At 35.7% G+C, this 14758-nt stretch overlaps 1 protein-coding gene across 2 annotated transcripts in view; it reads right to left on the bottom strand.

Annotated features, from left to right (window-relative positions):
* LOC135207538 (uncharacterized) overlaps window positions 1-14758 on the bottom strand; it is a 202882-nt gene that overhangs the window by 1364 nt on the left and 186760 nt on the right. Inside the window, exons 6-14 of one of the 2 annotated variants that reach the window (XM_064239359.1) lie at window positions 13175-13350; window positions 8087-8308; window positions 7073-7280; window positions 6112-6171; window positions 4147-4275; window positions 3477-3688; window positions 2597-2719; window positions 2182-2322; window positions 1409-1717 (exon numbers count right to left, since the gene is read on the bottom strand). In XM_064239359.1, coding sequence (XP_064095429.1) covers window positions 1409-1717; window positions 2182-2322; window positions 2597-2719; window positions 3477-3688; window positions 4147-4275; window positions 6112-6171; window positions 7073-7280; window positions 8087-8308; window positions 13175-13350 — 1580 coding nt within the window. The remainder of the gene's footprint in view (window positions 1-1408; window positions 1718-2181; window positions 2323-2596; window positions 2720-3476; window positions 3689-4146; window positions 4276-6111; window positions 6172-7072; window positions 7281-8086; window positions 8309-13174; window positions 13351-14758) is intronic. The other variant, XM_064239360.1, reaches the window with a different exon arrangement.

The following is a 14758-nucleotide window of genomic DNA, read 5'->3' as shown; positions in this document are numbered from 1 at the left end:
TTATTACACCAGAAATAATAAGGACACTTTAATCTACCTTGGCTCTAAACTGTCACAACAAATTCAAACCCACCCAGTTATTGAATCACTATACTCTGTTTTTGTTTCCATCTGTCCAGTCGCCTGTGGTGTTTTCGCATGGTAACACTGCGTCCCAGGCTTTAGATAGTTACGCTGTGTAAGTTTAAGGTAAATAAAAGGATATCTGGGTGTACATTTGCAACTGAAAAGGGTTTTAATAATTTACTGCATGCGAATTACACCGTTAATATGCGAAATAGGATATTATTATAAATGTTGAATGTAACTATCTAAAGCCCGGACGCAGTGTTACCATACGTAAACACCACAGGCGGGTGGACAGATGGAAAAAAAACCGAGTATATAGTAAATAACTTAAGCTCCTGCACCTTAAATGCCACATACTTTTGGAAGACCTTAGTACGATCACAGGTACTTCATATCTTGGAAGAATGTTGATTATATAAGGAGGTGGTCAACTAATGCAAGAGCTAGAGGAAAGATAGTGCTGAGATGGAAGACAAAATAAATTTGACAACACTGTTAACTTAAGAAATTGTGTTGGGAATCTTTCTTCAAATCTGAAATTGCCAACATGTGGTCTGAGGACTTGATATATGAGAAAGGGCTTCAGTATCTCAAGGAATAGATTTGAAAATAATGATGAGTTTAAAAAACCAAGATGAAATTGTATAGGTGATAATTCAAGAAGGTGGCACGAATAAATACAAGAGAACTACTCTGAAGCCCACAAAGGTGCTCATAGCTGCAAATTCTGCAATGATGCAGGCCAAGTGTACTTTTTGAATCTCCAAATTCTAGGGCTACTCGGGGAGAAATTTCTGCCAGTCTGTATAACAGATTTGGGTTTATCACATGCCCACTGTCATATAAATCTGTACGGCTGCGAAGTTTAGAAAGGTGTTGGAGAGCCTTCTGTGTTTACCCAGTGCAAATGGACGTCTCTTTAGCTGCATGCTGATAGACAATCAATGACAGTTTTACTGCTAATGCGTTTCTTTATTAGAAAATATAAATACTGCACAGTAACTATGAAAGTATTAGTTTCATCATCATTCTCACATACGTCATTTGATCATATTTTTTTAAAAATTTGCAATGAAAATATCCTCTAATGTAGGCTATTACTAAATGACCATCAATATAGAAACTATTATGTCAGTGACATAAATTTATATTTTTCTATAGTTGTTCTGCAACATCATGTACATACCTTACAATATTGTATAAATTACTATATAGTATGCAGTAAAAATGTGAATTTCTTGAATTAAAAGTCAACGCAACCTATGGGCTTGTTCCACATGCACATGAATACGGTTCATCTTCTGAATAATAATAGTTAAAAAAAAAAAAAGTGCCTTACCTTTGCATCGTGTCTATGAGTTGCATATAGGTGCAATATGACAGTAGACTGCCCTGGAGTAGCTGGAGTATAAGGGCGAACGACCACGTCACCTACAGCCACGCTCTCGTCCACTGCTACAAATCTGTCTAACACATCAGCACACCATTCTGATCCAGCAGCAACAACTCTCTTGTCCGGTGGATGAACTCCTCGCTGGTAACGATTGAGAACCCCAACGCCATATGTCAGACGTGACCGTCGTACAGTCACAACGCCTGGGTCTAGACCAAACTGGACAGCACCTCGCAGAATGGCCAAACCCATGCCCTATTTGAGAAGAATATTTTTCAGTTAAATTTTCCACACAATGGGTAAAGTGCCTTGACTGTTTCAATCATGGCACAAGGATTTTCAAGATGTCATCTGTATTACCGGTAACCAAACGATGTCAAATACAGTAAGTACATACTGAAAGATGTGCAACTATGGTTTGGTATTAAAAAAAAAAAACTAACAACTAATGATTACGACTTCCGTCTTGAAGTAATAGTGATGATTTCTTCATGCAGAAAAATGTTAAATGCAGTTATATAATTTATGAATGAGAGGATTTCCCACAGGTATTTAAAAAGCCTAAAGTAAATTTGAATATGCATGCTGCATTATAAAGAAAATGAAGGTTATTTTCAGTGTCTATGGCTAATCCAACAATATAGCACCAGTGAAAACTGGTTTATTATAATTTCTATAAAAGATTCTCACGAACGAGATTCCAGAGGAAAACAGCTTACCTGTGGAATGATTACATTGACTCTGTGCCCAAAAGTATCACGAATGTGTTTCTGTAAGAGTTCAGATTCTGCAAATCCTCCCACTAGGAACATATACTGAAGGTGATTAACTTCTGGGGCTGATAATACTGCTTCAATTGCCTGTATAGAAAACTTTATATATTAGTCAAGTCCTAACTTAATGATATTTTTAGGTAACTGGATAAATGTACTGTACTTATGAATTTAAGCACAGACACCAAATTGTCTTTATAGTTTTAATACTTGAACATTCATGATTCCTTGACATGCAAGCATAACAACTATATGTAGCAACAAATAAAATTCACAGCATGAAAATTCCTTTCAACCAATCATTGCCACCTTTATTGAGGGATCTATTTCAGAGTTTGACTGTAAATATCATTGTCTTTACCTGAGTAATACTGGTAAGTGTTGGCATGAAAAGTTGTCTCATTGTATCCTGCTCAACTCTCAACATACCCTGGGCTGACCATTTGACGCCTAAATTCTGGTGCTTCTTCATAGCCCATTCCACCTTAAGAATATGAAAAGATCAATAACAAATTCTATCACTGCAAGGAAAAATGTCTCAAGCAAATGAATATGTATTTTGAAATATTTGCAGAAAATTTTCAGATATAACTTTGCACTAACATTCAAGAATTTCATACAAATTCAATGTATCCAAGTCAAAAATATAAAAAGGAAGTCTATGGAACATTTATTCAAAATACCTTTCTATTATATTAAATATATACCAAAGTGTTGTTGCCATAACTGGATAAAATGTGTCATTACTTTGCAAGTAAATATACTAGTATATGTATGAAGCAAGTTCAGTTTGAGAGGACTGTACTTGTGTTATCTGCCTTCAGATTGTGAGATCTGTGGATGACTGGCCTACTCTTGTATTCAAAACACAATCTTATTTGTTATGTGACTTAACAATATGTACTATGGTGCAAGCACAATGTTTCATAATGAGGCCAATTTTGCAAACCAGGTCATTAGGGACTAAACTCATATACGTATATTCTGATGAAATCAATAATATGGAAGTGAATGTAAGAAAACTATAATAATTATCCAAAGGTTGAACGTTCATGTCACTGAGGATACAAGATCATACACTTAATAAACTTTCTCTAATTCATAAAAATCCACCAGTAGACACTATCTTGGGAGGTAAAAAATAAATGTTAAAAACCACTTGAAACACAATGCTTCTCTACTGAAGAAAATCCTCAATTTTTCTGTAAAATACTGGAGACGTACTTGACATTAAGACTTACATCCTTTCCTCTGAATCTCCTGAAGAGGTCAATAAACGAAAATGGAAGGGCAATGTTTAAAGGATTGCTCCTATATGGCGATGCATTCCGCTTTCTGGACTCGAATGCAATCATGAGGTCTACGTAAGCAGCTGGTCTCTGCTGCCGGAATGTTTGCATGAAATCTGCCCCAAATATTGCCTCCAGCAGACGTTCAAATTCATCATCCACGCCTGGAAAAGCAGGAATTAAAATATAATATTGTGGAAATAATACCACCTTATGAATATAATAAATATAAAAAATTCTTTCAACAAGAAAGGATAAACCATTACGGAAAATCAAAAGGAATTTTAAGAGGAAATACAGTAATGCTAATAGTAGAACATTCCTACTAGCATCTGTTGCTTCGTTCAAATAAACATTTTCTTTGGAAGCTTGAATTTCAAGTCAATGAACCCTGTGGGCTCGTTCTCATTGAACAGCGTTCATATTCCCACTAATAATGATTCAAAATGAAACCATTACCATCTCATGTTTACAGATAATTATGCTACAGCATTACAGAGTTAAAACGATAAAAGAAACATGACAGAAATTAACTGAAATTAGCTGATATTCTTAAGGAACACTCATGGCAACTCCTATTCATATTATTACATGCTCTCTGTCTTCCTTAATACTAACTCACCTTTAGATCCATGGGGTCCACCAGTTGCTTTGTGTAGCTCTTTCAAGTGGCCAGTTGCCTTGTCTGTCATCTGATGTACTGTGATATCAACTGTTCCTCCTCCACAGTCCACCACTGCATAGACTGTATCTGCAATGTCAGGGGGAAAAAGTGGATGGCTTATATGACATTTCAATTTTTAAAAAATATAAAAAATCCACTTATAGTTGATAAATATAAAAACCAAAATATTGAATCACATACAGGGAGAAGTGGCAACCACAAAATATTCAATCACATGAAGAGAAAAGTAGATGGCTTATATTCTGAGTTTTATATTCAGACTAATCATAAGTTGGCTTTATAATTGATGAATATAAAGAGGAATATATTCAATAAAAAACGCTGATCTGTTTAGAAATGTGATTTAAAATCACCACCAGCATGTGTACCCTAGTTAGGCTGAAATAAATGAATTAGTCCCAAGGTTAAAACCTGATATTATACATTCCAAGCGAATGCAAAGTTTAAAATTTACATTTCTGTTTTTATTAGGGTTGTTTATAGTTCTTACAATATTTCCAATACGTACAGGAATTACATAAATACATAATTTTGCTTTACATATGACATAACTTCGACAGAAGGCTGAAACACTGATGAAATGACTACTGGACATCTCAAAACACTTGATGAAAAGTGTCGGTATACTGAAATTATACTGACAATTGCTTTGCACTAAAATTCAAAATAATCCTGAAAGCGGTCAGTTTCAGCATGTCTGAATGTTAATGCATATGCCAAGCAATAATTTGTTTTTGCATGAAACCATATATTAATATCTAATAGGTCACTTTGGCAATATGTTACCCAAAAAGCTGAATACAGTGCTCACTAAACTACTACTAGTGTACTATACTGATTACTCTTATAAACGTGTTATGAGAGTTACTAACAGAACTACAGCTTTTCGACCCTGTGAATACCTTAATTTCCCGTACACAGCTCGATTCATGCATGCCTAAGTGTTTAAAATAACTGCATACTCCAGAATAAGGTCAGTTCAAAATGTCATTACCTGTTAGTATGTCATCCTTAGCCTGAGCGTTTGAAAGGGAAAAGTTCAGTGGTGTAAACATTACTCGATAAGATATTAGTATCGTGGATAAGAACTATAAAAGTGAATACACTGCTGAATATTCCATCACCTTAAAAGCAATGTAACTGACATGGTATAGAACCAGATTAGCAAATGGCATGGTGCTAAAACATGAGACAATTCTAAGATTTCAACGACGTCTGATTTCAAGAGAATTTTTGGGAAAAATAGCTGAAGGCTGAATCCCTCAGGTATTGTTTCTGAAGGAACATTAATATTCTTTGAAAAAGTGCCCAGCAAATTGGCAGAAATCAGAAAAGTTTAGAATTCAAATGCAAAACTCCACAACAGTTTAGCATCTAAGATACTCGGAATTACTATTTATTAAGAAAAATGCAAAACTCCACAACAGTTTAGCATCTAAGATACTCGGAATTACTATTTATTATGAAAAGACTGTCTCATAATTTAGTCCGCTGCTTCAAAGACACTAATTCCATACAACAAATAGACACCACCACCTGTAAAAGAAATAAGAAGAAAGAGAATCCTTCTAAAATACAAAACGAGGAAATTTCTATCATACTTGCAAAGCAAAAATGACTTCCTTTGGAGCCTTGGTTTCTTCAAACAACAAACATAATTCTGCTAATAAAAAGGCAATGTGTTTACTTTTTAAATAATAGGAAAGAGATATTTTTAGCTGCACTGCAACATTAAGTGAAAAAAGTCTGCGTTTAGAATTTAATCCTCCAAAAACCCACTACAATATATCAGGCACGTGAGAAAGTAAGTTATAGGCGCTTTTTAAAGACGGCAAGATTTTTATTTAGTGGTGCTGGGATGCTGTACTACTTGAGACTAAATCTTTGCTACTCTTAATATACCTCCTTTTAACCAGTCGGCTACAGTTTCCACACTTCGGTACGGTAACGATATAAGCTCCTCTGGAAACAAAAACAGATAGGGGGACAAATGGTAGGGTTAATTTTTTTTCAAATTCCCAATGATCACAGGAAATGGGTCTGCAAAATAAAATGTATTTGCAGGTGAAGAAATAAAAACTTTTATTGGTAATTCAGCCTCAGAGAAGATAAAATTGGGGAATACAGTAGCTGTGACAATTAGTAATCATTAATTATCAGACAATGAAACACAAACACACTTGTTACTGACATTAGTTATTTCAGAATGTACAGCAACTCACCAGAATATAATAAATTTTTCCATTTTAAATACTAAAAGAAATCGTTATATTCTGATAATATTACCAAAGCAGTACGTATTTATACAACACAAAAAGACAATATTAAATCTGCACAATCAATTTTTTAAAATTCTATACACAAAAAGTTAATGAACGATTTAAATATTACCAGAGTGGCCATTTACGTAACACGAAACACGACAATCACATCTATAAGATTAACTACTATTAATGAAATTTCAATACAGCCTGAACTGTATTAAATTGATATACCAGCGAAATTCAAGCAATTTACTGTTTTCCTTGGGCTTCATACCAACTCATTCTTCTTTAACTCTTACATTTGTACATTCTTTAGTTGTACTTATTTTTCTTAATTCAAGTTTTATCTTCTCCTTTACTAATAAACAGACTATTACCTATGGAGATGGCTCCTCTGGGGAAGGTCATTATACTTGAGTAAATTATCCCCTTTTTCAAACTTAAGTATACATTTTCTGAATATATTCTTTATGGACATTTTGCCTATATATATCTGTTTCTTCAAACTAAACAACAGTTCACTGTGGTTAAACAAATAAAGATAATGAAAAAAAAATCCATCTAGCGACATCTGGCTTCGAATAGAATAATACAAATACCTCTGTCTAGCTCAGGCAGGGCAGGTACCGAGTTGGACTCAGACGGTGGAGTGGAATCTTTGATGACGGAGTACCTGGGCGGCCGAAGCTCAGGCGGTCTCTCCGGGAGGAGTTGGTGCCTTCTGAGCCTTCGGCAGTAGATGGCAGCTGCTTCTGGTTCCAAAGCAATGAGGAGTTGCTCTGGCCGAGCGCTTGAGCCCATTCCCGCCTGGCAGAAAGGAGTGAGGAGTGATTTTATAGCCTGGTTTGATGAGAATTACTCCACTAAGGTCCTCCCATTGCAATACTGTAATAGATGGTCCTAATACGTGCTGTATTATGCTTTGTCGTTATTTAAAAATGGTTCAAAATTAGCATTAAAATATCATAGATGGTCCTCATAAGTACTATGTCTTGCTTTATTGTTATTTAAAAAAGATTCCAGAGTAATATCAAAATGAGTAAATTCTAAAATATTGAGTATTTGTTAAGGTAAACAACAATTTTTATATGATTCATTTATCTTTTGTGGACTTCAAAATCTTTAGACTATATTGACTAAGGACACAAATATGCTGAAGCTCATCATGATAATATTACCGAGGTACCTTTTCCTGCATCGTCATATACAGTAAATATATTATGACAGAACAACGATTACTCACAACTGAGTAAGCCCACAAATATTCGGAAAGTGACTGTTTTTGGTGTTACTGTGGAGTGTCATATACAGTATATATATCATGATGAAACACTAATCACCCAAGTGCTATTTTTGTCCTCTCCTAGTAACCCTCCACCACCATATGACCTACTATAGTTGACAGACCACAATTAACTCCATAGGTCAACAGATGCATAATGCTGGTAAAAGGAATGGTACAAAGTCGCTATACCCTTGCCTGACATCCTTAACAACAGAATTTTCCTAAATGAAAAAAAAAGCAATTGTACTAATTCTCTCCCATCTTTGCTCTTAACACAAGCTTTTTTTACCTAAAAAACTACAATACTAGCGTTTCTCTGGTTTCACACCTGATAGGCGGCAGTTCTCATGAACTGCTTGGCCGGATGACTCCAAATGGCTGGAACGGTGATGACCCATCGGACATCCTCTTCAAGAACTTCGACGCCGGCCTGGTCACTCAGCTCCTTGAGGGCGTGGTCCCTGAAGTACTTGAGGGCGTAGCTGAAAATCTTCAGCGCCGGGATCTTCCGGCCGTTGGCCGCTTCCAGCAAGGTGTCGCGACTCAGATTCTGGAAGGAAGGAAAGAAAGACCTTCTGGTTAAGACAGAGTCTGGAAGGAAGGAAAGAAAGAAAGACCCTCTGGTTAAGACAGTCTGGAAGGAAGGAAAAATTGACCCTCTGGTTAAGACAGTCTGGAAGGAAGGAAAGACAGAAAGACCCTCTGGTTAAGGCAGAGTCTAGAAGGAGGGAAAGAAAGACCCTCGGGTTAAGACAGTCTGGAAGAGTGGAAAAAATTGACCCTCTGGTTAAGACAGAGTCTGGAAGAGTGGAAAAAATTGACCCTCTGGTTAAGACAGAGTCTGGAAGAGTGGAAAAAATTGACCCTCTGGTTAAGACAGAGTCTGGAAGAGTGGGAAAAATTGACCCTCTGGTTAAGACAGAGTCTGGAAGGAGGGAAAAATTGACCCTCTGGTTAAGACAGAGTCTGGAAGGAGGGAAAGAAAGAAAGACCCTCTGGTTACGACAGTTTACTGGAAATAATTGCCAATGTAATAAAAGAATTATGCCTCTGATTTACTTATTTGCTCTTTATAAAATACTTATTAAAATACCACCAGTAAAGAATCGGGTAAATTGCACAAGTCAATCGATGACAAATTCAGCAAAACAAACATTTATTACATTAATATTTTTAGTAAATAAATATTTTCTTCCTTGTCTAATGTTACTCTACAACTGGGAACCTTGAAATTGATGTAAACAATGTTTCTCGGTTTTATAGTACATTGTACTGTGATGATGATACCCTTTCAGTGTCATGCCAATCATTATGAATACTATATATTTCATTTAAATACACCATAGTTTTAAAACGCAAGATATTCATGCGATACAGTTTTGACAAACAAGAACAATTTTCATCGGAGAAATTTTAAAACAAAGAAAACCTGCACCACAAGACTTTGAAACTCGGGAACATTTTCATCTCGTGTTTTCAAAACTAAAATAATTTATTCAAACCTAAAATACGTTTCACCTAAGACTTTCAAGATCCCCTAGTTCAGTCGAATTACCTTATATTTTCAAAACATATGTGTCACATAGGATCATCAGCAACATTCTGTGAAAACTCTGAGCCACAGCATCTAGGAGTTACAGTCTACGAACGAACCCAGCTTCTCTGGAAATGCAAGAGCGAGCTCTCCAGTTCGCTCTATGTAGGGTGAGGGTCCGGGAACACAATTTCCGGTACTGGAGAGAAGCCATGCAGAAAGGAATCGGCAACAGTGTTGATTTGGTACACCAATACTGAGCACTCGTTTCATGTTTTCCCTTTCTCTTAGCGAGGCATTTCCTAAGTATTCCATGTCATAGTTGAGCTATGTATATAATTCTCTGGTGCATGAGTGGCTTATAATGAACAGTGCTTGCAGAACATGCACATAACTCGGGCCGGCGTTTTAAATCACTTGATGATCAGATTTACGATTGTAAAATAATAATCCAGTATTATATAAATAAAAAGTGTTATTTGTAAGATATAAAAAGAAAGATTTTTGCTCCTCAGTGTTTACTTAATTAAACAGGTGTTCGAAAGTCTTGGTTTAAATTTTTTTTTTCTTTTTAATCTTTAACCAATGAAACAATATTTAGTATAAACAGTTGAATTGCGACACTAAATTCAGGAATTATTTGCTTGCTTTTCACGTTTATCAAGATTAAGAAACCGAGCCGGGCAAGATTGGAACAAACCTGAAACAAATTAAGTGGCGTCAGAATTTCACGAGAGAGAGAGAGAGAGAGAGAGAGAGAGAGATATCCACTGAGGATCATCGGTGATAACCAGACGAATGATTAATATTCTACCAAAAATATCACACACACACACACACGCACAAAAGCCACGTGAAAACGGAGCATATATTTCACAATCAAACAATCGCAATGTATTTCTTAAACCTGCGTGAGGACTCTAAATCAAATATAAATTTAATCATCAACTAACATATTAAAATCTTGAAATATTTATCAGAACTCATCAGAACGATCAAAATCATATTAAACAGTTTCCTATATACTTCCCGGACATGCGCGGAATATCAAATTTAAATGACCATGAACATGTATTATAGTGAATTTAAATGACCCTGAAAATGTATTAGTGTAGTGTTACAACTAGGATGGAGGAATGGAGGCTTGATGAATTGAGCAAAGGGTTACACAAAAGAAGACGAAATGAAACCATGAAAAAGTAAGCACAAGACAGGATAATAATTGAAGTGTGGACGATTAAATAGTTAACCGCTGATGTACTTGACAATAACAGGATATCCATAGAGGTAACATGATGATTTCTTGATAAAAAGCGTCTATGAATCTCTCTCTCTCTCATAAGAATAAGAGTCTAGAAACTCTCTCTGTGTGTGTGTGTGTGTGTGTGTGTGTGTGTGTGTGTGTGTGTGTGTGTGTGTGTGTGTTTTGAATATTATTCTCTGAATCTCTGAACGTCTATGAACCTTGCCCCCCCCCCCCGCCCCCCCCCCCTCTCTCTCTGTATTTTTTACTATTTAAAAGTCTCTTGAATCTTTTTCTCTCAGATATACAAGCGTCTATGAACCGGACCCCACCAACCACCCTCTCTCTCTCTCTCTCTCTCTCTCTCTCTCTCTCTCTCTCAACCTTTGGAGTCTCTGGCAGACAAAAACTGTGCAATTAACTGCCCCTCCAAGAGTCCAGGCGAACAAAACACAAACCATCCCGAATGACACAATGCCGGAATCCTACACACACCAGAGGGAGTCGAGTAACGACGCGTAATCGGACACCAATCAAGGGGCGTTTGTAGGATCCGCGTCCTTTGACGAAAAAGGAATTCAGGATCTCGCCGGAGGAACTCAGCGAGGGGACCGAAGGCCTACTATGTGTGGCATTCTTTGTCGTGCTGTATCCCTGAACAGCAGGATGTGTAGACACATAGCTTTCAAAGTATTTTTGGCGTGTTTTCTCTCTCTATATCTCTCTTTCTCTTACACAAACACACACACACACACACACACACTCAAACATACACAAAAACTTACAAGAATCAAAGAGTAACATGAGACTGGACTTGTGTGGACATTAAACTGAATTTATTAGGTCGTTACCTGGGGTTCACAACCCTCGTGTTGTGCAATAACGTCTGTACCACTTTTCCATAGTCTTTCGTTCCGTATATACTGTGGCAGGTTACGGTATTTATTTGTCTAATTTTTTATATGTAGTAACTACCTGTGCGCTAACTGTTATATGTTATAGTTACATCTACTTTGCACAATTCTTTATTTCTGAGAAATCCTGGCTGTGGGGCTTGCTAAGAAAGTTCCTGTACTTTTGCTTGTTTCCGCAAAAAAGATGATAATAATAATAATAATAATAATAATAATAATAATAATAATAATAATAATAATAATAATATAGATATTTTCTGACTACTAAGTAAAACAGAATTTAATACAAATGTAAATCAGTAAAGGTAAAAACGTATGTATAATTTATGGCTATATAATATATTAATATACAAATAATACGTATAAACAAAAGAGTCTAAAGTATGAAAGTTTTTGTTTATATAAATATCCACCTACTGTATCTGCATATATATAAAATAATTAACACTAAAGGAACAGTCAAGCTTTCCCATTATACATATATATATATATATATATATATATATATATATATATATATATATGTATGTATAATATATATATATTATTATATATATATATATATATTACATACATACATACATACATACTACATACATACTATATATATATATATATATATATATATATATATATATATATATATATAATGCAGACGCCAAATTTCAAATCGAAAGAGAGAGAGAGAGAGAGAGAGAGAGAGAGAGAGAGACTGACTCCCATACTAGGTATACACCAAAGGGATCAGCTTACAGGTAATGGCTTTCCACGGCGCTCAAATCCTATAACGAACAATTACGAATTAACAATAACGAAGGGTGATGCCTGAAACCAGAGCTATTTATAACGACGCATGATTGACGTATCACGTGACCGATAGGCGATACGGAGTGACGTAAAAAATCATTCCCTCCCCCCCAAAAAAAACGACGGTTGAATTCTGGAGTAACGGTTCATATATACGAATATTTTTACTGACATGTCACCAATTTATTATTATTATTATTATTATTATTATTATTATTATTATTATTATTATTAAATATAGTGCTTGATTATTGGAGTGAAATTATTGATGTTTGTATGGAAGCAATTTAGGATAGATGCTGTAACAGGAAGAAAGGAATAGAATAGAACACATCAGAATAAAATATACAATTTAGAGCCAAAGACAGGCGCTGGGACCTGTGAGGTCATTTAGCGCTGAAAGGAGAACTGAGAGTAATAAAAGTTTTGAAAGATGTAATAGGAGGAAAAATGCACTATGAAACCATTTTTAGAAATGAGTGGAAAGTAAGAAGGAAGAAAGAATATGAAAGTAGGTACAGTAAAAGGAATGAAAGTGGTTGCAGCTATGGGCCGACGGAACGCTGCTAAGAACCTTACGTATTGCGTACAGTACACCGTATGAGGTACATTGAAGGCACTATCCCACTACGGGGCAGGAAGAAACAATTTTTTTAACTGTAAATCTAGCATGAAAAAGAAAAAGAATGTGCCATGTACGTTACTATATCGGATTGTTTCGGATACCACGTTGACCAGAAGGTCCACTGGACGAATGCTTATCCAACTAAATAAATAGTTTAACAGACCAGAGGTAGAACTGAAGACACAGAATGTGAAGGAAATAAACATTGAAAAAAAAACCAACACCATAGAAAATGGATACACGCAGCCATAATAAAAACAAGTCTAGAACAAGACGAAACTTCTTAACCGAACCTCATCAGCGTGCAAGGCCATCTTGAACTTGTCGAAGTAGAGCCACTTCTTCGCCTCCTTGGGATCGAGGTCGTGGTAGGTGTCCCTGGCGATGAAGCCCAGGGAGTGGAACTCTTCGTCAGGAGTGAGGAGCACTATGGTTGGCGTCTTCTGGTTCTGAACACCTGGGTCACCGCCTGTTCAGAGAGAAAGAAGAAATAAGTGGTTCGTTTTGGGTGCTAAGATGACACATATTAAACTCTGTATATAAGACTTTTTCCACTGGGATGTTTAGGATAGGGTACTAAAAAGAAATGAAGTCACATATAAGAAGTGTGAGCACAGTTTTCGGTGTCGAAAATGATGACAATGGTTGCAGGTTTACAATAATATAGCATGTGAGTATATGGTCTTGAATGGATATCAAAAGCTTTCGAACCTTATACTAGGTTCATCTTGACTGAAGATGAACCTAGTACAAGGTTCGAAAGCTTTTAATATCCATTCAAGACCATATTATACTCACATGCTATATTATTGTGGACCTGCAACCATAAGAAGTGTTCCTAAAGCATAAATAACAATTAATACGGGTTCCAGGGTTATTAAATCCATCGCAAATAACTTTTTTTGAAGTTTTATTCTTGCTAAATATGGAATGATCTTCCTAGTCCTGTACTTGAATCGTCGGAACATCAGAAATTCTAACGTTGTGCAAATGCTTTTTTTTTTTTGTAATTTCTTTTTTACATACCGGGTTGCTAAACTTTTTGGGGAATTGTCATGTAATAATAATAATAATGAAATAATAATAATAAAATAATAATAATAATAATAATAATAATAATAATAATAATAATAATAATAATAATTAGTGGGAAATAATTTTCCTTCTCACATGAGTCTAAATATATTTCTATTGGATGTCGACACATCCTGTTCCCTTTGATAATAATGTTTTACGTGGAAAAATGCATTTCGTAAAGTGTTAATATCCCCAACTGTCTTTAGCATTAGTATGTGATTCGACTGCATGACGAAAACAAAAGTGTGACAAATACATCCACAAAAATTTTCAACTGGACAAACAATACGTGAACGAATCTGCTGTGACTACAATTTCAAACCTCGAGCTCGTCAAGTATACCCGAGTCCTTGTCGTTATAATGTCACTATAATGACAGGAGAAGATTAACGAACTTGCGTTTACGAAAACTTCAACTTTCGCTCGTTAATCTTTACCTCGAATAAAAAATAAAAAAATAAAACACTTTCACGGACACTTGGCTGCTTATTGGGGTTTCAGAAAGACGCCAAATCCAAACAGTAACCGCGTGACGTCATTACTGGGTCCCAGTTGAAAATAGAACCACAGATAATTTTTTTTTTTGCGTAAATCTATTGCTAAATGTCTGATAGTGGTGTTTATCTGACGGCGCAATTAAAAGGAAATGAAAGTTGGGTTACGGTGAAATACCTGTAAAATATGTCTTTCTCTGTTGTTCCTGTAAATGCGTGCGTGTTTTTTACAACCTATGCCAAGGATGGTAAGTGTTTGGGCTAATTAATTTGTTAAAAACTGCACCAAATTTTGACGAATATCTG

The sequence above is a fragment of the Macrobrachium nipponense genome, chromosome 32 (assembly GCF_015104395.2).
Source record: "Macrobrachium nipponense isolate FS-2020 chromosome 32, ASM1510439v2, whole genome shotgun sequence".
In the NCBI taxonomy this organism is placed as follows: Eukaryota; Metazoa; Arthropoda; class Malacostraca; order Decapoda; family Palaemonidae; genus Macrobrachium; species Macrobrachium nipponense.
Note: the sequence above shows the minus strand (reverse complement) of the source record. Positions and strands in the feature narration are given on the sequence as shown.